The following is a 24381-nucleotide window of genomic DNA, read 5'->3' as shown; positions in this document are numbered from 1 at the left end:
AAACTTGGCATGTAGTTACCATGTTCCACAAGTGTCAGTAGATTCCCTGCTGTGTAGCCCCGGGGGCAGCCATTCAAAGGAGGAAAGGCACAGGTTATATAGCAGCTAACAGGTAAACTCTGTACAATACAATGGTGTTTTATCTGCTATGTAACCCCTGGCTTTTCTTCTTTTTTCCAATTTGAATGGCTGCCCCCGGGGTATTTATATAAACTATAGTAGGGTTTCTGTAGCAAACACCCCAGCTGTACCAGTGCAGGAATGGCTGCCCCCGGGGCTACACAGCGGGGTATTTATATAAACTATAGTAGGGTTTCTGTAGCAAACACCCCAGCTGTACCAGTGCAGGAATGGCTGCCCCCGGGGCTACACAGCGGGGTATTTATATAAACTATAGTAGGGTTTCTGTAGCAAACACCCCAGCTGTACCAGTGCAGGAATGGCTGCCCCCGGGGCTACACAGCGGGGTATTTATATAAACTATAGTAGGGTTTCTGTAGCAAACACCCCAGCTGTACCGGTGCAGGAACGGCTGCCCCCGGGGCTACACAGCGGGGTATTTATATAAACTATAGTAGGGTTTCTGTAGCAAACACCCCAGCTGTACCAGTGCAGGAATGGCTGCCCCCGGGGCTACACAGCGGGGTATTTATATAAACTATAGTAGGGTTTCTGTAGCAAACACCCCAGCTGTACCGGTGCAGGAATGGCTGCCCCCGGGGCTACACAGCGGGGTATTTATATAAACTATAGTAGGGTTTCTGTAGCAAACACCCCAGCTGTACCAGTGCAGGAATGGCTGCCCCGGGGCTACACAGCGGGGTATTTATATAAACTATAGTAGGGTTTCTGTAGCAAACACCCCAGCTGTACCGGTGCAGGAACGGCTGCCCCCGGGGCTACACAGCGGGGTATTTATATAAACTATAGTAGGGTTTCTGTAGCAAACACCCCAGCTGTACCGGTGCAGGAACGGCTGCCCCCGGGGCTACACAGCGGGGTATTTATATAAACTATAGTAGGGTTTCTGTAGCAAACACCCCAGCTGTACCAGTGCAGGAATGGCTGCCCCCGGGGCTACACAGCGGGGTATTTATATAAACTATAGTAGGGTTTCTGTAGCAAAAAGGAAGTGGCATCACTCCTGTAAGCTGAGGGTGCGTTTAGGCCTAGGGTGGCACCTACCTAAATACACCCCTGGGAGAGCGAGCTGTGGGGCAGCACATGTGAGAGTGTGCCCTTTATAATCCCTCCCCCGCTGAATGGGAGAAATACAGTTTTTGCATTGTCTGTAAGAAACCAAGCGGGTGTTTGTGGCACAAGGATAGGGAGCACGTGGTGCAAAGGGCAAGTAATAATAATTCATATTAATCATAAGGCGTCCATTTTTATTTGGTTTAACAATAAGCATCTCTTATTTCCACAGATAAGAGATGGGGATCAAAATACCCCACATGTGACCTGAGTCGCTACCAGAAAATCCCTCCACCACCCCCCCATGCTTGTATATGGCACAGGCAGGGCCCCAGGGGATATAAATATACTTTCTGGCTCCTCATTGGTCAGTCTCTCCCCTGGGCCCCCCCACAGTTGAGGGTTCTGCTTTTTATAAAACACAGAGCGTTTCTGGATCTCCTGGCTCAGTCCATTCTGCTGCAGTTCCAGAGTTCGGTTCTGTCACTTCAATCCAACACCCGTTTGTGATGTGTTGGGAGGGAATGCTGGTTCACGTTTCCGTTTCTGAAGATACTGGATAATCTAATTCCTTTAGAGCCATTTTGGTGTCATTCAACAGCTCCACTGTCCAGAGTGGGGGTTCCAGTACGAGTCCTTCATTACTGGTATCTGGACTTTCTATTTCAGGAACAAATGGGGGCTGCACTTGTTTCTTCTCTAATGCCTCCCAGTCTAATCCCTATAAAAGAACAGAAATAATTGTGCTATTAATGTTCACAGACACATAGGGTTCCCACCTTTCTGGCTTTGACCCGGAGAGCCCATTATTTGGAAGAGCCGTCTGGGTCAAAACTGGGTCCTTATTAGAAAAACCGGGCAGGGCTGGATGAGATTCCAATCGCCACCTCATAGCCCCACCCCATGATGTCACTGACCGGCCCTTTCCCCACCCCCGTGATGCTGCTGGCCACCCCTCACCGGCCCCCCGTGACATCACCGCCCGCCCCCTGCACGGGGAAAGACGCCGGTAGAGGTGGCAACTCTACAGACTCAATTATATAATATTCCCTAGGGTCGGCCTTAGGCCTGTTGGAGCCAATAGGGCCCCACATCAGCGAGAATAAGCACATAAAACTGTCCAGCCCATAATGCCCCATAATGCTGCTATGTGTTCTGGGCCATTAAACACAAAGTGGGCCCTGCATTCATACTACTACCCCAGGGTACCCACTGTGAGCAATCAATCCCCCAAACATGGCCGCTAAGCAAGATGCCCGAACAACTTACCTGAAAGAATTCACTTTTCTTTACTTCCTCTGCACCATTCTTGCTGTGCCCAAGGCGAGTCAGTGTGAATTTCATCAATAGCTGCAAAAAATAAAATCACACAAATGAAACCTTAGCAAGCAATAGGGGCCATTTAGCTACAAATAATATACGGCTACAGACCCTCCCAACCCAAGTGACTTTATATCCTGCGTCAATATTTATTTTGTATTAATTATCCTTTAGTCCAACTCTTTCTACACTAAGGGCTTCGGTACTGGGGGATTCTGACTGCCGCAAGGGCCTCAAAGGGTAAATTGTTTATGAGTGGGACTATTCTATAGGCTGTATATTCAGATATGGTAACTGCACATACATTTTATCTAGTGGAAAAATTAGGGATGCACCGAATCCAGGATTCGGTTTGGGATTCGGCCGATCTGAATCCTTAAATCACATGAATTTTTGTCACCTAAACAGAAGGATTCGGGGTTCGGCCGAATCCCAAAATAGTGGATTAAGTGCATCCCTAGGAAAATGAAATGCTAAAAGGATTGGCTATGAAGCAGTGATTGGCTAATCGCCATGCCAGTCTCAAAAAGTCCTGCCCAGTTCTCCTAATTTGGAAAACTGGGCAGGAGGTTTTGACCTGGACAGCCCTTCTGAAAACCTGACTGCCCAGGTCAAAACAGGACAGGTGGCAACCCTACCCGGGACTGACAGTAAGTAGAAAGAGAAGCATGGCTGTAAGTGATAATGGAAAGGGCTGAGTGAATAACCCCCTAACATGCAGATTACAACTTGCTTGAAACTCACTTGTGTTATTATATTGTAGGATTCCACGGTTAGATCTGGTGGATATGTCGGCTCAAAGCAGATAATACTTAATATTACTTCATTGTCGTCCTCTCCTGTAAAGGGCATCTGCAAAACAAAACCAATACGCGGGATTTGTAGGGAATTAACGTGCAACAACAGCAAAGGACAATCATTTATGGGCCTGTGCTTCTAACTGGGACCCAGCCAGGCAGCCATCAGAATACGTAGGCCCCAATGCAACAAAAAGTACTTACAGTATTTACATTGAATCTATGAAGGGGCACTTACCTTGCCGACAAGCATTCTGTATATGGACACTCCCAGTGCCCACCAGTCCACTGATTTTGTGTGGGAAATACGTGTGAACATTTCCGGCGCCATATAATCCAATGTTCCGCATTGGGTTTGGCTTATGCCTGTAAATCCCATTCCTGAAGCACAAAGAGAACAGCAAGCTCAATCATTTATCCATTGGAAACAGATTTTTCTTATTTATAGAGTGCTATTACAGATTATCATTCTCAGTCCCCGCTCCAGTGGAGCTTGCAATCAAAATTCCCAGTCACACAAATGAGGTTCAATTTCACCGGGAGACAATATGGGGGTAGATTTCAACTATGAGGGTTACCAAAGGAAACCAACACAGACACGGGGGAAAGTACAAACTCTTTCTGGAAGTTCTACCTCTATATCATGCCACCAAAAAATGGCTCCATTAATTGGATACATTAGTCAGGTGTTTCCTACAGGTGTCATAGAAATACCAGAGCCACTAGAAATTAAATACGACTGGAAAGTAGTGTTTGTGCAGGGTTGGACTGGGCAGAACTCAGCCCCCGCCGACCCAGCCCGCTCCCCCCCCATGGGAACTCCCAACCCAATTGCAGTGGGAGGTGCGATATGTGACATGGGGGAGCAGGAGCTGGGGTGGGGGCCCCCAGGCGGCAGCCCCAGTTGGCCCCTGACACCCCAATCAGACACTGTGTCATTGTGCAATCGCCATTGTGTTGTGTCTGATGCAGGTACTTCTGTTGCACAGTCTCACAGTCTGGTTTTAGTTACACATCTAACCCTGTGTAGAGCCTAGTGCTGTGTAATTATACCTATAACTCTTACCTTCTTTGCTAATGCCAAAGTCTGTCAGTTTGGCGTATCCATCTCTGTCCAGCAATACATTCTCTAGCTTCAAATCCCTGCAACGAAAACAAATAAAAAGGGCATTTTAAAATAAAAAGAATTACATTCAGGATTTATAATCTAAATAAGCCAGAGGTGTCGAGGTGATGCGGCTGTGTGCGGTGCGGTAGCGCTTACCTATGGGCGATGTTACGCTCGTGTAAGAACTGCAGCCCCAGTACAATGCAGGCTGAATAAAATCTGCAAAAATACAGAAAGAAATAGTTCAGTTTTAGAAATACAGAATAGAATACAAATAAATTAGGCGAATATGTCCCTGCTTTTTCTAGTGGGAAAGAAGCAATCTCCAGGGGCGTATTTATAATAAGGCACCCAATGGCCTATATACCTAGGGACTGATTTACTAAGACACGATTTCGAATCCGAATTGGAAAAATTCCGATTGGAAACGAACATTTTGCGACTTTTTCGTATTTTTTGCGATTTTTTCGGCGTCTTTACGATTTTTGTATAAAAACGCGAGTTTTTCGACGTCTTTACGATTTTTGCGTAAAAACGCGAGTTTTTCGGCGTCTTTACGAAAGTTGCGCAAAGTCGCGATTTTTTCGTAGCGTTAACACTTGCGCGCAAAGTCGCGCCTTTTTCGTAGCGTTAAAACTTTTTGCGCAAGTTTTAACGCTACGAAAAAATCGCGACTTTGCGCAACTTTCGTAAAGACGCCGAAAAAAATCGCAAAATTACCGATCATTACGAAAAAAAACGCAATCAGACGCATTCGGCCCGTTCGTGGGTTAGTAAATGTGCCCCCTAGTGTGGCAGGCCTTGGGGAAAGAAGCAATCTCCAGGGGCGTATTTATAATAAGGCACCCAAATGGCCTATACCTAGTGTGGCAGGCCTTGGGGAAAGAAGCAATCTCCAGGGGCGTATTTATAATAAGGCACCCAAATGGCCTATACCTAGTGTGGCAGGCCTTGGGGAAAGAAGCAATCTCCAGGGGCGTATTTATAATAAGGCACCCAATGGCCTATACCTAGTGTGGCAGGCCTTGGGGAAAGAAGCAATCTCCAGGGGCGTATTTATAATAAGGCACCCAATGGCCTATACCTAGTGTGGCAGGCCTTGGGGAAAGAAGGAATCTCCAGGGGCATATTTATAATAAGGCACCCAATGGCCTATACCTAGTGTGGCAGGCCTTGGGGGGGGGGCCTTGGGTGCCTATGATTTCTTTTTTTTTTTTAATGTAAAAAAAGTAAAGGAAAAAAATAAATAAATAAATAAATAAATATATATATATATATATATATATATATATATATATATATATACTGTATATATATGCCCCCAGCCTGAGGGAGTTGCCTGCTTTATGGAAGTGACGTCATGCATACAAAGTATGGGCATATTTGGTTCTGGTGCCTAGGAAAACACCCCACCTAAATAAACCCCTGGGAATCTCCCATACACTATCTATGGATTACCCAATGGGAATAATGAGGATACCATAAGGATATAACCCGTGACCTGCCCTAAATATCCCAGCAGTGCTTACATAGTTCTTTCCTGTGAGATTCCACTTCTGCCCAACTGGGATACCAAGTCACCCCCTTCGGCAAAATCCATTGCCAGGCAGGTGTAATGTTCCGTCCGAAAAGAGGCGAATAATCTGGTAAGGAAGTGGCAGTTCTCCTTCTTTGCCAGCAGGAGGATTCGTTGCTCATGTAGAACACTGGGAAATAAAGAACATTATAAAGGTTAAGGGAGAAGGGAAGGGAAAAATCACTGGGGGGGTGCTAAAGGTACAGTTACAGTAATCGCAGCAGCCAGGGGTTCAGGTAAGCAATTACAATTACTGGAGGGTGCCTAACAACCCCCGTGATTGTACCTTTCCTTCCCCTTTAATACAGGAAAATAATGCACAGCGGAAGTTCTGCTCTTGGGACTGTGGCAGAGCTTGTATTTAGGTGCCCCGCTGGCATGAAATGCACCGAGGTGGTTCTGTATGGACAGCACGTTGGGCACTTTTACAAATGAAACCCCCATAAAATGTATGAGTTCAAAGTAACGAGTGTCTGGATTATAGATCCCTTACCTGTATTACGTTACAAAATCATAACTGTTTTACCAATATATGAATTTCTATGAAGGCCTGGCCTATATCTGGAGCTTTTATTATTTTAAAAGCATCACATGTCTAAGGCTATAGGGCAACACATTATATATGTACTGTTTCAGGGGGGTAAGTTGATGGAAACAGTTTATATTATTTTAAAGCTTTAAACTCTTTAAGAGTAACTCACCTAGAAAATGCATTAGGTTCATCCAAATTACTATTACTAGTAGTCTTAATGGCAACGATCCTTCCTGTTCCTCTGTATTTGGCTTTATAGACCTGGAATGAGAGCGCCAGGAGTTTACACGCAATACATTATATCATTATACACACAATTAAATGAAGTAGCAACAAGAGCTGCCCATTTAGTTTGACCTAATGACTTGCTACATATCTGTAACACACACATTTAAGGGGTTTGTTCCAGGTCTAGTAACTCATAGCAACCTATCAGGGCATAGTATCTGCAACTATTAATTAATGGGACCCAATGCACAGTTTGCAAATGTTACTGCCAGCGAAGGGGGCTGCCTGTGATGTCAAAGGGGGTGGGTTGATGTCAAAAGGGGGCAGGGCTTTGACATTATTGGCGACTCCAGGAGGATCAGGGTAGAAAAAGAGGGAAGGTTGCTGCTAGATTCTGGGTGGATCCGGGGCTTAAGAGGGCAGATCCGGGGGGCGGGCCACAGGCTGAACTTAAGGATATTACAAATTTACTGGTTATTGCCTTGCTGGCAAATTTGTAATACTGGCCTCGGCCTTGGCAAGTATTTTACCAGCTAGGCCAGTAAAATACCATTCAGGTGGCAACCCTAGCTACATTCAGCAGGCAAAGCTTTGTCACTCAAGGCAGGTTAAACCTCCCTGAATATATTTGTAAATATCTTGATGTAAAATAACTCACCTTTCCAAATGAACCCTCACCAATTAGTGACTGGATGTTGAAGTCATTAATAGTTGGGGGGGTTCCACACACAAGCCTGAAAGCAAATAAATACGGGGGATTATTCCTGTTTCTCATTGTGATTATTTTACTGTTACAATTAAACTTTCAATGTTCATTGAAAAGGATGAACAAAGAATCATACACATAGCAGGCATTCATATATCTATTATATCCCCTATGTCCATTAATATCCACTAATATCCATTGTACCGTGCAACAAACAGATCTTAAATACCTACCTTGTGTGGTTGAGGGCAGTATCAATCCTCCATATCATAGAATCAAAGCGAGTATTCTAGGAAGGAGAAAGGAATTCCATTAATTTAGGCTCATTATACCATTTAAGCTTGTTATAAAATATAATCACTTACCCTCTGGTAATAAGAACTAGCACACCCCACAAGACTGTTCTGAGGTCCTGAGAAAGGGAAAAAAACAAATAGTTCAGAATGGAGCTACCAGCGGGACATTTGGGATGTGAGTGAGTGTGAATAACGCCCCCAAGATGTGTCAGGTCGCAATAAAATTGGTCTTTAGGGAGAGAAAAATCTTAACTTGTACGGGCAGCTTAGCTCAGAACCATTAGAGAATGGTTTCATTGTCTTTTCAATGGTCAATGTGGGGATAATGACCCCGTTTGACTTGAATTACATTGTTTTATCTGATTGATTAACTGGGAGTGATTTATCAATGCTCGAGTTTGAGTATTTTTGCACTTACAAAACTTAAATCCGAGTTTTGGTTCCAAAACTCGAATGTCTGGTATTTATTAAGTGCAAAAAACCCAAAAGCTCAAATATAAAAATTTGCCATCTAAAAGAACTTCTATATAAGCCAACGGGAGTTGTCATAGAGACAGTCAAGCTGGAATTTTTTGAGTTTTTAGAGCTCGTAATCTCGAAAAGTTCTAGATATTTGAGTTTATTATTTGAACAGGTTTCCTTATTAAGAAATAACTCGAATTCTCAAACTCTAAACTGAATAAATAAGCCCCCTACTGTATGGAAGCACAATGATTCCCCCAAACATATTCCTGCCCCGCCCAGGTAATTAATGTAACTGCTCCGTGTGTGATGTGAATCTAAACATTGCGCTGAAATGGCGAGCAGTGATCTAGTTTGGAATTGTGATAATTTTGCTTGGAAATCAGAAAAAAAATTAAGTCACATAAATCTTTCTATTAAAACTGCACCTTCTGGGGTCTGGGCTAATCTTTCTTTATCATTCTTCTCTTCCTCGCTTATATCTTGATTCTCTGAATACAAGTCTGCCCTTTCTGCCCTCTGCGAAAGGAGCATCTCGTACCTACTAGCGTCCTATTACAATGAATAAAATATAATATATAAATGGGATGATGGGACTTTAAACTGATTGACATTGATGCAAGATGTAGGTTCCAGAACATTCCCTTTCATTTCTGATCCCAAAACGTTAATCATAACGATCCCTGGATAGTTTGGTAAAAAGCCATCATTGTATAATATATATATTATACAATTATATATATATATATATATATATATATATATATATATATATATACACATACACTTGTCTGGTTTTGACCAGGACAGCCCGGGTTTTGTCTGTGTCAAAACCTCATGCCCGGTTTTCCAAATTAGGAAAACCAGGCAGGACTCACTGAGATTGATGTGTCGACCAGCCAACCGGCGATCGCCGCATCATAGCCCCGCCCTGTGGGAGTACAGTAGCACAATGAGTAGCAAGTGGAACCAGTGAGCCTGACTATTCCTATAGTTTCCCCAGTAACAGATAATGCACTACAGAAAGACAAATTCAAACGGGTGTCACTGCCTATGGTTTGTCTTCCCAAACATTAAACTTACCGAATCGCTTTCCTTCCTGGAACTTTCCGTAAAAGAAGCTGAGAAAAGAAAACAGATAACGGTTACTGGGCATCAGTTTGTACCAAACTCTATTGGGAACTGTACAGATAAAATGATTTGGGCAAATGGAAAGCATCAGATTTTTTGTTAAAGAAACTTACGTAAACTCATGGAAGTTTTTTTATTAAATAAAAAAATTCGATCAGTGATGTATTTATTAATAGTCACAATAATTTGTAAATTAAATATATGAAAGTTTCGAATTTTGTGTTATTTTCATGCGAAATGTTCAACCCTTTTTTCGAGAATTTTCGTGAAAGTTTTACGAAAATGTTCAAGACTATATTGTTGTTTCACGAAACAATCGTGAAACTTAAACAGACAATAATTTCCACGAATCCTCTATATTTTTCCAGAAGTGTTCCAGCGGCCATTTTAGAAACGCTGGCGCACATTCTTGGGAAACGATAATGCGTTTAAGAGTCACTTGAAAGTGTGTGAAATAGAAAACAATGATGGGATTGACTTCCCCTTGAAAGTGTGTGAAATAAAAAAATCAATAATGCGTTCAACTATTATACACATTTTAGAGAAGATACTCAGAATTCGAAAAACTCGAAACAATTGTATACTGACAAAAACACAAAACAGATCAGAAAGTCCTAACAAACGTTACCTAGAGCAATTATTCCAATTTCATCACTGTCCAGGGAGCCAATAGGTGCAATGTTGCTACTGCAGCGCTATAGTAGTAAGGGGAAGTACAAAAGAGAATGTTAAGAACCTGGGGTAAAAATAAAATGAAAATCAATGCAATAATTGCGCTATTTTTTGGAATATCCATATACAAAAAGAAAAGCAAATTCTCACAGATTTTATTGTCCCTCCCAAAGTACAAACTCACCAGTGGCTTCCATTCAAGATCTTCATCTTCTATTTGCATCAAGGAGGAATCTGGGGGGGGGAACAAATAATGGTTTAGCTACTAGTTTGTACCAAACACCATTAGAAACTAACAAAATGATTGGGCAAAATGGAAGACGGAGTAGGACTCATTGTGCCGATCAGCCGGCAATGTAGAAGGCTGTTACCAGCAATGTCTGGCACATTCTTTAATTGGCAGATTGGTCAAAATAAATCTTGAACATTTGTGGTTTTTAAAAATATTATACACATTTTTGGAGCAAAACAACCCGAAACAATTGTATACTGACAAAAACACAAAAAAGATCAAAAAAGTCCTAACAAACGTTACCTTGAGCAATTATTCCAATTTCTTCACTGTCCAGGGAGCCAGTAGGTGCAATGTTGCTACTGTAGCGCTATAGTAGTAGGGAAAGTACAAAAGAGAATGTTAAGAACCTGGGGTAAAAATCAAATTAAAATCAATGCAATAAGGGCACTATTTTTTGGAATGAGACCCACTGTCACTGATATATCCATATAATGTAGAGTTGGCACAAAAGAAAAGCAAATTCTCACAGATTTTATTGTCCCTCCCAAAGTACAAACTCACCAGTGGCTTCCATTCAAGATCTTCATCTTCTATTTGCATCAAGGAGGAATCTGGGGGGGGAACAAATAATGGTTTAGCTACTAGTTTGTATCAAACACCATTAGAAACTAACAAAATCATTGGGCAAAATGGAAGACGGAGTAGGACTGTTTGTGCCGATCAGCTGACAATGTAGAAGGCTGTTAACAGCAATGTCTGACACATTCTTTAATTGGCAGATTTATCAAAATAAATCTCGAACATTTGTGGTTTTTAAAAATATTATATACACATTTTTAGAGAAAATACTCAGAATTATGAGAATTTTTGGAGCAAAAAAACCCGAAACAATTGTATACTTCCAAAAAGCCAAAAAGATCAGAAAGTCCTAACAAACGTTACCTTGAGCAATTATTTCAATTTCTTCACTGTCCAGGGAGCCAATAGGTGCAATGTTGCTACTGTAGCGCTATAGTAGTAGGGGAAGTACAAAAGAGAATGTTAAGAACCTGGGGTAAAAATAAAATGAAAATCAATGCAAGAAGTGCGCTATTTTTTGGAACAATCTACTACAAGAAATGGCTAATGGCAATCTATTTAGCACCACTCACCAGTGGCTTCCATTCAAGATCTTCATCTTCCATTTGCACCAAAGAGGAATCTGGGGGGGAAACAAATAATGGTTTAGCTACTAGTTTGTACCAAACACCATTACTGTACAGACATACTGATTGGGTAAACATTACCTGGAGCGATCGGCCTAAGTACCTCCTCTTGGTCGATCGATTCTCTATCACTGTCATCCAGTATAAAGGGTACAGGTACCTCCTCTACCAAGGAACTATCAGGGGCAGAATCCTGTAACAATGAGAAGCAGAAAAAGGGGAATCTTAGGAACCTTTAAAGGCAAACTGGGAACGGGTGCAGGAATTACATTCATTTAATGTAGAATATAAAATCGTTAGAAATGAATAAATCCACAGATACAAAATTCTTTTTAAAATTATCAGCCTCTCCAAGGACAGGACTCAGATTAATAATATAACCCAATAGAAATTACACATACAAATATATTTGAGTGTTAGAGTTTTGGGACATTGCCTAACTGAGTTGTTCTAAACCAAAACATTAGTAAAGTTCTTTTTTTCAGGCCTCAACAATCCAGAATATGACTGGTCAGAGTATTAATAAAATTCTCGTGAATAAACTGGCAGTTATTATCCTTCCCCAGCACAAACTCACCTGTGAGTCCCAAGTAGAATCTTCATCTTCCATCCAGCAATGTCTTCTGACAGCTGGGGAAAGAAAAGTAATGGTTAAACTACTTAATCAGTTTGTAGCTTAAGCCAATAGGAACCGTACTGATAAAATGATTGGGCAAATGGAAAGTCTCTTGCAGGGCATTGACTCAAGGGATGAGAACATAATTTTGCCCTTTTATAGGTCCCTGGTAAGGCCTCACCTTGAGTATGGGGGGCAGTTTTGGGCTCCAGTCCTTAAGAAGGATATTAATGAGCTGGAGAGAGTGCAGAGACTGCAACTAAACTAGTTAAGGGGATGGAGTATTAAAACTATGAGGGTTGGGGTTGTTTTCTCTGGAAAAGAGGCGCTTGCGAGGGGACATGATTACTCTGTACAAGTACATTAGGGGGGATTATAGGCAGATGGGGGGGTTCTTTTTTCCCATAAAAACAATCAGCGCACCAGAGGGTTCCTCAGGGTGAGGGCAGTGAGGGGGTTGGGGAATGCCCTGCTGGGGGATGTTGGGTAGGGGGTTCCTCACAGTGAGGGCAGTGAGGTTGCATTTATACGAATGGGGTTATGATCATATTTGCTCTTTAAAGGGCACCTATCACTGAAACATTGCTTGCCCCACTAGAGGTTTGGGCTGATAGAACCCGCTCTCTGGTCAGGAGAAACACTAGGCCCCTAAAGTGAGAGGCTGCTCTCCCAGTGCGGGCGGCAATATTTGTAGGGTCTATTAGCCCAAACCTCTGGTGGGGGAAGCAATATTCCGGTGATAGGTGCCCTTTAAGAGATTTATCAAAATGTCAGTTTAGAGCTTAATAGATAAAAACCCACCCACATTCTATTCATTCCTATGGGATTTTTAGAAGTGTGTTTATTAAATAATGAGTTCTAACTTTAACCCATTGATGAATACACTTCTAAAAATCCCATAGGGATAAATAGAACGTGGGGAAGTTTTTATCTACTAAGCTCTAAACTCACGTTTTGAGAAATCTGCCCCTTAGATCAGAAAATCCTATTGGTTACAAACATTACCTGAAGCCGTCGGTTTAATTATCTCGATCGACTGGCTTTCTGTGTCCCCTTCCAGGGAACTAACAGATATAGATGCTGTATTGCTTCTGCAGTCCTGTAGTAAAGGGGAAGAAAAGGAGAAAATCACATTCAAAAGAACTTTAATACCATCAGAATAGTAAAACCAATGTAAATACAAAGCTTATTTCATAAGTACCAACAATACAAGTCCATTTTATGAGAAGAAGCAAGTTATGAAGCCAATACAAGAATAAGTGGTAAAAAAAACAAGAATAAAAGCACAATGGGGGTAAATTTATCAACACTTGGTAAATGTGCCCATGGGCAGTAACTATTGCAACCAATCACATTGTTACATTCATTGGTCTACCTGCAGCTGGCTGAAAAAAGCCAATCACTGATTTGTTGCTATGGGTTACTCCCCATGAGCAAATTTGCCTATAGTTTAAAAATGAGCCCCAATGTTTATTGGGCAGAACCAGTGAAAATCACTGTACAAAGCTATAAAAGCTAGCACAGGTATGGGATCCATTATCCAGAAAGTTCCAAATCATGGGAAGGCCATCTCCCATAGACTCCATTTTAAACAAATTTCTCTGTAATAATAAAATAGTACCTGTACTTGATCCCAACTAAGATATAATTACCCCTTATTGGGGGCAAAACAGCCCTATTGGGTTTATTTAATGGTTAAATGATTCCCTTTTCTCTGTAATAATAAAACAGTACCTGTACTTGATCCCAACTAAGATATAATTACCCCTTATTGGGGCAAAACAGCCCTATTGGGTTTATTTAATGGTTAAATGATTACCTTTTCTCTGTAATAATAAACAGTACTGTACTTGATCCAACTAAGATATAATTACCCCTTATTGGGGGCAGAACAGCCCTATTGGGTTTATTTAATGGTTAAATGATTCCCTTTTCTCTGTAATAATAAAACAGTACCTGTACTTGATCCCAACTAAGATATAATTACCCCTTATTGGGGCAGAACAGCCCTATTGGGTTTATTTCATGGTTAAATGATTCCCTTTTCTCTGTAATAATAAAACAGTACCTGTACTTGATCCCAACTAAGATATAATTACCCCTTATTGGGGCAGAACAGCCCTATTGGGTTTATTTAATGGTTAAATGATTCCCTTTTCTCTGTAATAATAAAACAGTACCTGTACTTGATCCCAACTAAGATATAATTACCCCTTATTGGGGGCAGAACAGACCTTTTGGGTTTATTTAATGGTTAATTTTTTTTAACAGATATAAAGTATTGAGATCCAAATTAAAAAAAGACCCCTTATCGGGAAAACCCCAGGTCCTGAGCATTCTGGATAACAGGTCCCATACCTGTATATTGCAGTTACATGACTGTATAAAGACGTTGCTATTATCCCTCCAAAACATAAAACTCACCAGTGGTTTCCATGCAGGATTTTCATTTTCCATCCAGCAATATCTCCTAAAAGGAGCTGAGGGGGAGAAATAACAAAAATGAGCTCAGTTACTAGTCATCAATTTGCATCAAACTCCATTAAGAAGTGCACAGATTAAATGATTGGGCAAATGGAAAGACCCTTTGGGAGACTTTTTAGTTTTAGTCTTGGTTTAGTTCCAGGCTTTGCTATAACAACTCCCATTGGCTTCTATAGAAACTCGCAAGGTTTTAGAGGGCGAAGATTTAAATTCCAGTTTTCGGGCTCTTTGCCCTTAATAAATAATAGACATTTGAGTCATCTCGAATCGTGCAAAAAAAAATATACAATCTCGAACATTGATAAATCTCCCCCTTCCATAATTAAATGGGGTTATGGGTCATATTTGCCGTTATGATCAGAGACTCCAGTTCCTAACGATCCTTACCTGGAGTGAGCGGCTTAAATAGCTCTCGCTGCTCCTCTTCACGCTCAAAGGTTTCAAGATATTCCGTAGAATACTCAGCCGAAGATGCAAAGTAGCTGTCCCAATCCTATAACAAGGGCAAAAACAGATCATCTTAAAGGAGCCCTGTCACCCAGACATAACAAGCTGTATAATAAAAGTCCTATTCAAATGAAACATGAAACCCAAACTCCTTTTTATCACCATACCCATACCCATTATAAAGGTGATTATAAATCCCAGCTGTCAATCATATATTGCCTGCCCCGCCTCTATTCCTTAGGCCTTAGGCATAGAGGCGGGGCTGACAATTACTTTCAATTACTTGCCATTCCATAGGGGCCCCCCCAAACAAGACCCAAAACTCACCACACGCATCTTGATCTTCTCACAGCATTTCTTAAAAGAAACTGGGGGAAAAAACAAAACAAACAGTATATAAAATATCCACCATTTTGATATTATGGAATCTATTTACAAACTATGGGAATATTGGGGTGTAGCTGCTGTGGGCGTGTCCAGTGCATCCCAGTACTGTTTGCTCCTGTTAGCCAATAGTGTGAGACCAAGATCCTTTGTCAATGGATCACAATGCTTGTTGGATTCTAGTAACGGGATTATTTCCCTGAATAAGAAATCTGTACAGGTATGGGACCCATTATCTAGAATGCTCAGAACCTTGTGTTCTCCAGATAAGGGTATTTACGTAATTTGGAGTCATTATAGTTGAGACCAAGTACTGTACAAGGTTCTGTTATATTATTACAGAGAAAAAGGAAATCGTTTTCAAAAATCTGAATTATTTGATTAAAATGGAGTCTATAGGAGATGGCCTTTCCGTAATTCGGAGCTCTCTGGATATCTGTGTCCAGATAACAGATCCCATACCTGTATATTAGCAAAGAGCAGACCAATCCCTTACTCAGTAGCAAGTACAGTATTTAGAATTCATTAGCATGTCAGTGATTGGCTATAATTGGGCTGGATATGGAGCCTCTGGGGACACAATGATTAATTGATCCTATTTGTTCTTTATTGTCCCTAAAATCCTTACTTGGAGTGTACGGCTTCATTTCGAGCTCAAAGGCTTCAGGATATTCCGTAGAATACTCAGCCGAAGATGCAAAGTAGCTGTCCAAATCCTATAACAAGGGCAAAAAACAGATCATCTTAAAGGAGCCCTGTCACCCAGACATAACAAGCTGTATGATAAAAGTCCTATTCAAATGAAACATGAAACCCAAACTCCTTTTTATCACCATACCCATACCCATTATAAAGGTGATTATAAATCCCAGCTGTCAATCATATATTGCCTGCCCCGCCCCTATTCCTTAGGCCTTAGGCATAGAGGCGGGGCTGACAATTACTTTCAATTACTTGCCATTCCATAGGGGCCCCCCCAAACAAGACCCAAAACTCACCACACGCATCTTGATCTTCTCACAGCATTTCTTAAAAGAAACTGGGGGAAAAAACAAAACAAACAGTATATAAAATATCCACCATTTTGATATTATGGAATCTATTTACAAACTATGGGAATATTGGGGTGTAGCTGCTGTGGGCGTGCCCAGTGCATCCCAGTACTGTTTGCTCCTGTTAGCCAATAGCGTGAGACCAAGATCCTTTGTCAATGGATCACAATGCTTGTTGCATTCTAGTAACGGGATTATTTCCCTGAATAAGAAATCTGTACAGGTATGGGACCCATTATCCAGAATGCTCAGAACCTTGTGTTCTCCAGATAAGGGTTTTTACGTAATTTGGAGTCATTAAGTCATTTTATCATAGTTGAGACCAAGTACTGTACAAGGTTCTGTTTTATTATTACAGAGAAAAAGGAATCATTTAACCATTAAATAAACCCAATAGGGCTGTTCTGCCCCAATAAGGGGTAATTATATCTTAGTTGGGATCAAGTACAGGTACTGTTTTATTATTACAGAGAAAAGGGAATCATTTAACTATTAAATAAACCCAATAGGGCTGTTCTGCCCCAATAAGGGGTAATTATATCTTAGTTGGGATCAAGTACAGGTACTGTTTTATTATTACAGAGAAAAGGGAATCATTTAACCATTAAATAAACCCAATAGGGCTGTTCTGCCCCCAATAAGGGGTAATTATATCTTAGTTGGGATCAAGTACATGTACTGTTTTATTATTACAGAGAAAAAGGAAATCGTTTTCAAAAATCTGAATTATTTGATTAAAATGGAGTCTATAGGAGATGGCCTTTCCGTAATTCGGAGCTTTCTGGATATCTGTGTCCAGATAACAGATCGCATACCTGTATATTAGCAAAGAGCAGCCCAATCCCTTACTCAGTAGCAAGTACAGTATTTAGAATTCATTAGCATGTCAGTGATTGGATATAATTGGGCTGGATATGGAGCCTCTGGGGACACAATGATTAATTGATCCTATTTGTTCTTTATTCTCCCTAAAATCCTTACTTGGAGAGTACGGCTTCATTTCTGCCTCTTCATAGGGAAGTTCAGGTTCCTCTGCAATATCACTACAGCAGGGCTATAGGGGGAACGAGCCAAAGTCAGAAGCATTTTAGGAGAAAATGAAATAGAAACTGGGGCAAAATAATATGTAAAAAAACAGTATGAAACTAGAAAGGGAAGTTTGAGAACAAACTTCATGTTGGGTTGAAAAACATGAACCCCTGTGCAAAGTTTGGGGACCCTGGTTTTAATAGTGTCTGCATGGCAGCAACTTAAATTTCCCCACTGAAAGTCAACGACATCTGATTGGCGGTTGGTGGCTCCACCCCCTTTTCCTAACCTGGAACTGCAGTTACCCAGTGACTAACTTTGCGAAGTTTAGGGACCCTAGGATTAATAGTTAAAGAACAGCAGCAATTAAACCAATAAAAGTCAATAGGTGAATTGTGATTGGTGGCTCCGCCCACTTTTTCTAACCTTGAGTCGAAGTCACCCAGTGACAAACAGTGGGCACCCTGGCATAAATAGTTTAAGAATGACAGCATTTTAAATTTAAACTAATAAAATTCAATGGATGAAATCTGATTGGCTGTTAGTGGCCCAACCTACTTTTCCTATTTTTGAACTGCAGTCCCCCAGTGACCAACTTGCAAATTTTGGGGACTCAGGCATTCATTGCGAGGCTGACAGCATTTTACACTTCACCATTGAAAGTAAATAGGTGAAATGTTATTGGCTGTTGGTGATTCCGCCCACTTTTTTCTAACTTTGAATGGCAAATACCCAGTGACTAACTCTGGAAACTTTAACAACCCTGGAATTAATATTTAAATAATGGCATCAGTTTAAATATAAACCAATGAAATCTAATGGGTGGAAATGGATTGGCTGTTGGTGGCTCCTCCCACTTGTTTGGGAACCCTGACATAAACAGTGTGAGCAAAGCAACATTTTAAATATAAACCAAAAAAATTCAATAGGTGAAGTCTGATTGGCTGTTGGTGGCTCCACCCACTTTTTAAAACTTAAAATGCAGTTCCCTAGTGACCCTGGTGTTAATACTGTGAGAATGGCAGCAGGTTGAATTTCCCATTGAAAATCAATAGGTAAAATCTGATTGGCTGTAGTTGGCTCCACCCACTTTTTCTAACTCTGAACTGCAGTTACCAGGTGACTAGCTCTGCAAAGTTTGGAGACCTTAGTATTAATATTTAAAGAATGGCAGCAGTTTAAATTTAAACATATGAAGTCTATAGGTGAAATCTAATTGGTTGTTGTTGGCCCCACCCACTTTTCTAAACTTTGGAACATAGTCACCTAGTAATAAAATAAAATTCAATAGGTGAAATCTGATTGGCTGTTGGTGGCCCCGCCCACTTTTTCAAAACTAAAACTGTAGTCCTCTAGTGACCAACTGTGAAAAGTTTGGGGACCCTGGTGTTAATACTGTGAGAATGGCAGCAGGTTGAATTTCCCCATTTAGAGTCAATAGGTAAAATCTGATTGGCTGTTGGTGGCTCCACCCACTTACAAAAATACAAAAAAACTTAAATGCGTAGTCACCCAGTGTCTGACTATGCAAAGTTTGGGAAGCCTGGCAACAAACCAATAAAAATCAATAGGTAAACTCTGATTGGCTGTTGGTGGCTCCGCCCACTTTTCAAAACTAAAATTGCAGTCCCCTAGTGACCAACTGTGAAAAGTTTGGGGACCCTGGTTTTAGTACTGTGAGAATGGCAGCAGGTTGGATTTCCCCAATGAAAGTTAATAGGTAAACTCTGATTGGCTGTTAGTGGCTCCACCCACTTTTCAAAACTAAAATTGCAGTCCCCTAGTGACCAACTGTGAAAAGTTTGGGGACCCTGGCGTTAATTCTGTGAGAATGGCAGCAGGTTGGATTTCCCCATTGAAAGTCAATAGGTAAACTCTGATTGGCTGTTGGTGGCTCCGCCCACTTTTCAAAACTAAAATTGCAGTCCCCTAGTGACCAACTGTGAAAAGTTTGGGGACCCTGGCATTAAACATGTGAGAATGGCAGCAGACTGAATTTCCTCATTGAAAGTCAATAGGTAAACTCTGATTGGCTATTGGTGGCTCCGCCCACTTTTTCTTACCTTGAACCACAGTTACCTGGTGCCTAACCCTGCAAAGTTTGGGGACCCCGGCGTTATTACTGTGAGAATGGCAGCAGGTTGGATTTCTGCCAAGTCAATAGGTAAAATCTGATTGGCTGTTCACATCTCCGCCCACTTTTGGGCATCCAACAATCATCATATTTTCATTCAGGCTGAGCCCATGACGGTGTGATTCAAGTTTGGGGAGTGTGGCCTCAAAGCTGTAAGTTTGGCAGCAGTTTCAATTTCCCCATAAAAGTCAATGGGTACAATATGATTGGCTGCTGTTGGCCCCTCCCACTTTGGGGTCATCCAACAAATGTTTCTGCTTCATTCGGGGTGACCCCATGATTTTAAAAAAAAAAAAAACCTGAATGCATAGTCACCCAGTGACTGACTGAGCAAAGTTTGGAAAATCTGGCATCAAACCAATAAAAATCAATAGGTGAAATTTGATTGGCTGTTGGTGGCTCCGCCCACTTTTCAAAACTTAAACTGCAGTCCCCTAGTGACCAAGTGTAAAAAGTTTGGGGACCCCGACGCTATTACTGTGAGAATGGCAGCAGGTTGGATTTCTGCCAAATCAATAGGTAAAATTTGATTGGCGGTTCACAGCTCCGCCCACTTTTGGGCATCCAATAATCATCCTATTTTCATTCAGGCTGACCCCATGACTATGTGATTCAAGTTTGGGGAGTGTGGCCTCAAAGCTGTAAGATTGGCAGCAGTTTCAATTTCCCCATTAAAGTCAATAATTAAAATTTGATTGGCTGTTGTTGGCCCCTCCCACTTTGGGGTCATCCAACAAATGTTTCTGCTTCATTCGGGGTGACCCCATGATTATGTTATTCAAGTTTGGGGGCTGTAGCTTCAAAGCTGTAAGTGTGGCAGCAGTTTGAAAATCTTCCCTGTCAAAGTCAATGGGAAAATTGGGGGGTTCGGAGCGGCGCCACAAAAAGACGGGGGGCACAATCGCTTAGAAAAGCACAAGCAACCTGCTCCGCTATAGGGTGAAGATGTGTGGGGAGTTTGGGTATTGCACCCCTAAAACTGTAGGAGGAGTAGTGTTTAGAAAATGGGGGGCGCTAAGAAGAAGAAGAAGAATGAGCCAAAGTGGAAGAACAGTCTGTGGGGGGTTCAACCAACATAATAAAAAGATTTGAAATTAAAATGTTGAAGGCGGTTGGTGAATTTTTACATTGAGGTTTTTGGGGTTTTTGCACCTAATAAATACCAGTCATTCAAGTCTTTTTAAGTGCAAAAAAACCTCGAATCGAGAATAAAAATGCAACTGTTGATAAATCATCCCCCGTATGTCAGTAGAAAACCTTGTAATGAGCCCCAATCAGCCAATCAGGTTCTGCCCTCTCTATGGGGCAGGGATGGGCAGATTATTCCCTTGTTACTGTGATAGGAGACACAGCCTTACCCTCCGACATCCAAAAAGTCTTGATATTCTTTTTCGGAGTTTTTTGAATTTTCCAGTTTTTTCTATAGTGCAAAATAGAGGCGTTTCAAACTCACAGCATTTATTTATTTATTTATAAGAATTAGTAGAAACAGTAGAACGGAAAGCCCATTCTATAATATATTTCACATGTTTAGATAGATAGATAGATAGATAGATAGAACAATGATAGATAGATAGATAGATAGATAGAATGAACAATGATAGATAGAACAATGATAGATAGATAGATAGATAGATAGATAGATAGATAGATAGATAGATAGAACAATGATAGAATGAACAATGATAGATTGAACAATGATAGATAGAACAATGATAGATAGAACAATGATAGATAGAACAATGATAGATAGAACAATGATAGATAGATAGATAGATAGATAGATAGATGATGGATGGATGGATGGATGGATGGATAGATAGATAGATAGGATAGATAGATAGAATGAACAATGATAGATGATAGATAGATAGATGATAGATAGATAGATAGATAGATAGATAGAATGAACAATGATAGATAGAACAATGATAGATAGATAGATGATAGATAGATAGATAGATAGATAGATAGATAGATAGATAGATAGATAGATAGATGGAACAATGATGATAGATAGATAGATAGATAGATAGATAGATAGATGGAACAATGATGATAGATAGATAGATAGATAGATAGATAGATAGAGAAATATAGAGAGTAAGATTCTGCACTTGGTGCGTTTTTCTCACCTTTAGGCTGATCAGGTGTAACATCGTTGATATGGATGTTATCCTTTGGGGAGAGATAAATTACAAGATAACATTAAGAATTTTTGGTTTTACATAATCAAAAAGGAAAGTAAGTGCAAAATACAGAAGAAAAACAGATTCCCAAACTGCAGACAAAGGGCACAGAGTCAATATTCCAATTTATTCACTTAGAGCCTTATTTATCAAAATCAAATTTGCTGCTATTTCAATTGTTTCAATTTTGTTCAGCAGCCCTCTAGGTAGGAGTTTCAGCAGCTATCTGGTTGCCAGCGGTCAAATTACCTTAGCAACCAGGAAGTGGTTTGAACGAGAGACTGATATATGAATAATAGAGGGGCTGTATAGAAAAAAAAGTAATAAAAAATAACAAAAATAATAAATTGTAGCCTCACAGAGCAATAGTTTTTGGCTCTGGGGTCAGTGACCCCCATTTGAAAGCTGGGAAGAGTCTGAAGAAAAAGGCAAATAATTCAAAAACTATTAAAATAATAATGAAGACCAATAATGAAGTTGCTTAGCATTGGCCATTCTATAATATACTAAAAGTCAACGTAAAGGTGAACTTCCCCTTTAAAAAGACCCAACTGGGAGACAATTCCTAATGTTCGGCTGCCGTTTTTTTGACCAGAAAAACAAAATACTGACATTGTCCGTGGCCTAAATACTGGGCTTCAGTACCTAGAACCCCCCGCTTTGTATCTAAACCCCCCAATGGCCGGGCCCCAAGCAGCTCCTTCCACTCCCCGTTCCCTAAATATTACAGGAAAAGGAAAGTTTCCGCCTCACCTGGTTATTTCGTCCAAAGATATTTTTAAAGAATTTTCTCATTCGTTCACTCATTTCTGAGTTAATCTTAAATAAGAAATAATAATGAAATAAAGTTAAATGATATCAGGTTTTGTTTTCACCTTTTATTACTACGATCAAAGGAACAGGCTTAATACTGAGCACAATATATTATTAGTGAATAAGCCCCCCCTACTCATTCCCTATTTTGTATTTTTAATTACAGTCACCCCCCCAGCCAGTAAATCCCCAGCTAGGGCCGGAATTACAAATGTACTGGCAATATATACGTTACATGTAATACCCTATGAATCCCCCCTTCCCTGACCCTCTCTGCTGATGGATTACCCCCTATAAGTCCAGACCTGCCTATACTCCACCCATTTCCCTGCCTACTCCGCCCATTTCCCCACCCACTTCACCTATTGCCCCACCCCATGTGACGCCCCAGCTGCTCCCCCAACCTGAAGGCCGGTGTAAATGTGAAAAAAGACACACATGCCAATGACCTATACCAAAGGCTTCACATTTACAGGCCTATAGTGTCCAACCTGACAACATATTCCCTCGTTAAATAAATCCAATATAAACAGTTAATGACATTTATAATTAATGAAAACAAAAATAGTCTTTGAACTTACAGAATTTGAAATAAGTTAAATTAGTCAAAAAAAAATACTTATTTGCACTGAAAAAGACGCAATGCGACTTCAACAGTGACAAATCAGCAAGTGACACTGACCAGGTAGTGAATTCATGTAAACAACCCAACTAACTATGACATCACGGTGCTCATTGCCATGGCAACAAAGCCTGAATCCTCTACACAGGATCCCTGGCAGTTTAGATAGTGATGACATCACAATGCCATTCCTGGTGCAAAGCCAGCACAGTCTGACTCCAATAACAATCATTCTATTGGCTAAAGATGATGCCAATGAATGATTTTATTGGCAGAAACAGTACAAACCATTTGTTTACTTGCATAATTATTGTATTAAATAACCTCTCAGAACAGGGGAGTTAAAGTGCAGTCGGGCAGATCAACTTGGGTAGAAAACATAAATGGTACAAGCAAATGTGTAATTCAGGGAGAGATAAGGATATAAGGGGGTACTGAGAGTTACAGTTTAACAACAGCCAGATGGAATTTAGATTTCAGGCCTAAAGGTTACACAGGGACACATTCCCTTATGTAATAATGCAAAGGGGTCGAGGAGACGCCTCATACACATGCAAATAAACACAAGGAATTCTGGGAACTAATCTCCAAAAAAATCTCATTTACATGGGTGTCTCCTATAGGCTAAAGTTCAGCCGCCGGCTTTCTAAAGGTCATGTCAATGCTTTTTGTTCCCAGAATTCCTTTTTGGTTTACCCGTGTATCCACACCCCTGGCTGGGGGGCCAGTCCGGCTGGACTAGTTAAGGGGTATATTCCCCCATTAGTATATGGGGCCCGGGTGCTCAAACCTCAAAAACCCTTCAGCTCCCAGGAAAACACTTTCAACCACAAAAACCGCAAAAATGAGAACATGGCTTATTGTACAGCGCTGCGGGATATGTTGGCGCTTTATAAATAAATGTTAATAATAATAAAATAATAACAAGGTAGACATTAGGAAACGCTGGCCCAATCAGCACGTTACCACTTTTTGCTAATAACTACACTGTTTAGCCCCAAGAAGGGTCGAAACCAGTCTCTGATTGGCTGCTGCTTTAAAACCCAGTGGGTGAGATTTAGCCTGTAGGGAAAACTCATGGAAATGGGATTTTCTTGGATCTCTTTGGGATTAGTTCCCAGAATTCCTTATATAATAATAAACCAGTCT

The 24381-nt window shown here is 40.8% G+C and overlaps 2 protein-coding genes across 2 annotated transcripts; both read right to left on the bottom strand.

Annotated features, from left to right (window-relative positions):
- Positions 1 to 1367: 1367 nt before the first annotated feature.
- On the bottom strand, positions 1368 to 9524 carry LOC101733298 (serine/threonine-protein kinase N1). Its single transcript, XM_018089662.2, has 12 exons — positions 9303 to 9524; positions 7827 to 7873; positions 7695 to 7750; positions 7414 to 7489; positions 6697 to 6788; positions 5949 to 6125; positions 4576 to 4638; positions 4378 to 4454; positions 3550 to 3692; positions 3259 to 3366; positions 2464 to 2544; positions 1368 to 1915 (listed from the first exon to the last, which is right to left on the bottom strand). Exons 1-12 carry the CDS (start codon positions 9436 to 9438, stop codon positions 1727 to 1729), a joined length of 1245 nt encoding a protein of 414 aa, XP_017945151.2. The 5' UTR covers positions 9439 to 9524; the 3' UTR covers positions 1368 to 1726.
- Positions 9525 to 11716: 2192 nt separating this feature from the next.
- On the bottom strand, positions 11717 to 22623 carry LOC116406471. Its single transcript, XM_031906430.1, has 11 exons — positions 22551 to 22623; positions 21744 to 21786; positions 20967 to 21028; positions 17427 to 17499; positions 16392 to 16432; positions 16022 to 16109; positions 15337 to 15377; positions 14950 to 15055; positions 14503 to 14558; positions 13084 to 13177; positions 11717 to 12092 (listed from the first exon to the last, which is right to left on the bottom strand). The coding sequence occupies exons 1-11, from the start codon at positions 22602 to 22604 to the stop codon at positions 11974 to 11976; spliced, it is 777 nt and encodes a 258-aa protein (XP_031762290.1). The 5' UTR covers positions 22605 to 22623; the 3' UTR covers positions 11717 to 11973.
- Between the last annotated feature and the right edge of the window lie 1758 nt (positions 22624 to 24381).

Source organism: Xenopus tropicalis, chromosome 7 (assembly GCF_000004195.4).
Source record: "Xenopus tropicalis strain Nigerian chromosome 7, UCB_Xtro_10.0, whole genome shotgun sequence".
Lineage (NCBI taxonomy): Eukaryota > Metazoa > Chordata > Amphibia > Anura > Pipidae > Xenopus > Xenopus tropicalis.
Note: the sequence above shows the minus strand (reverse complement) of the source record. Positions and strands in the feature narration are given on the sequence as shown.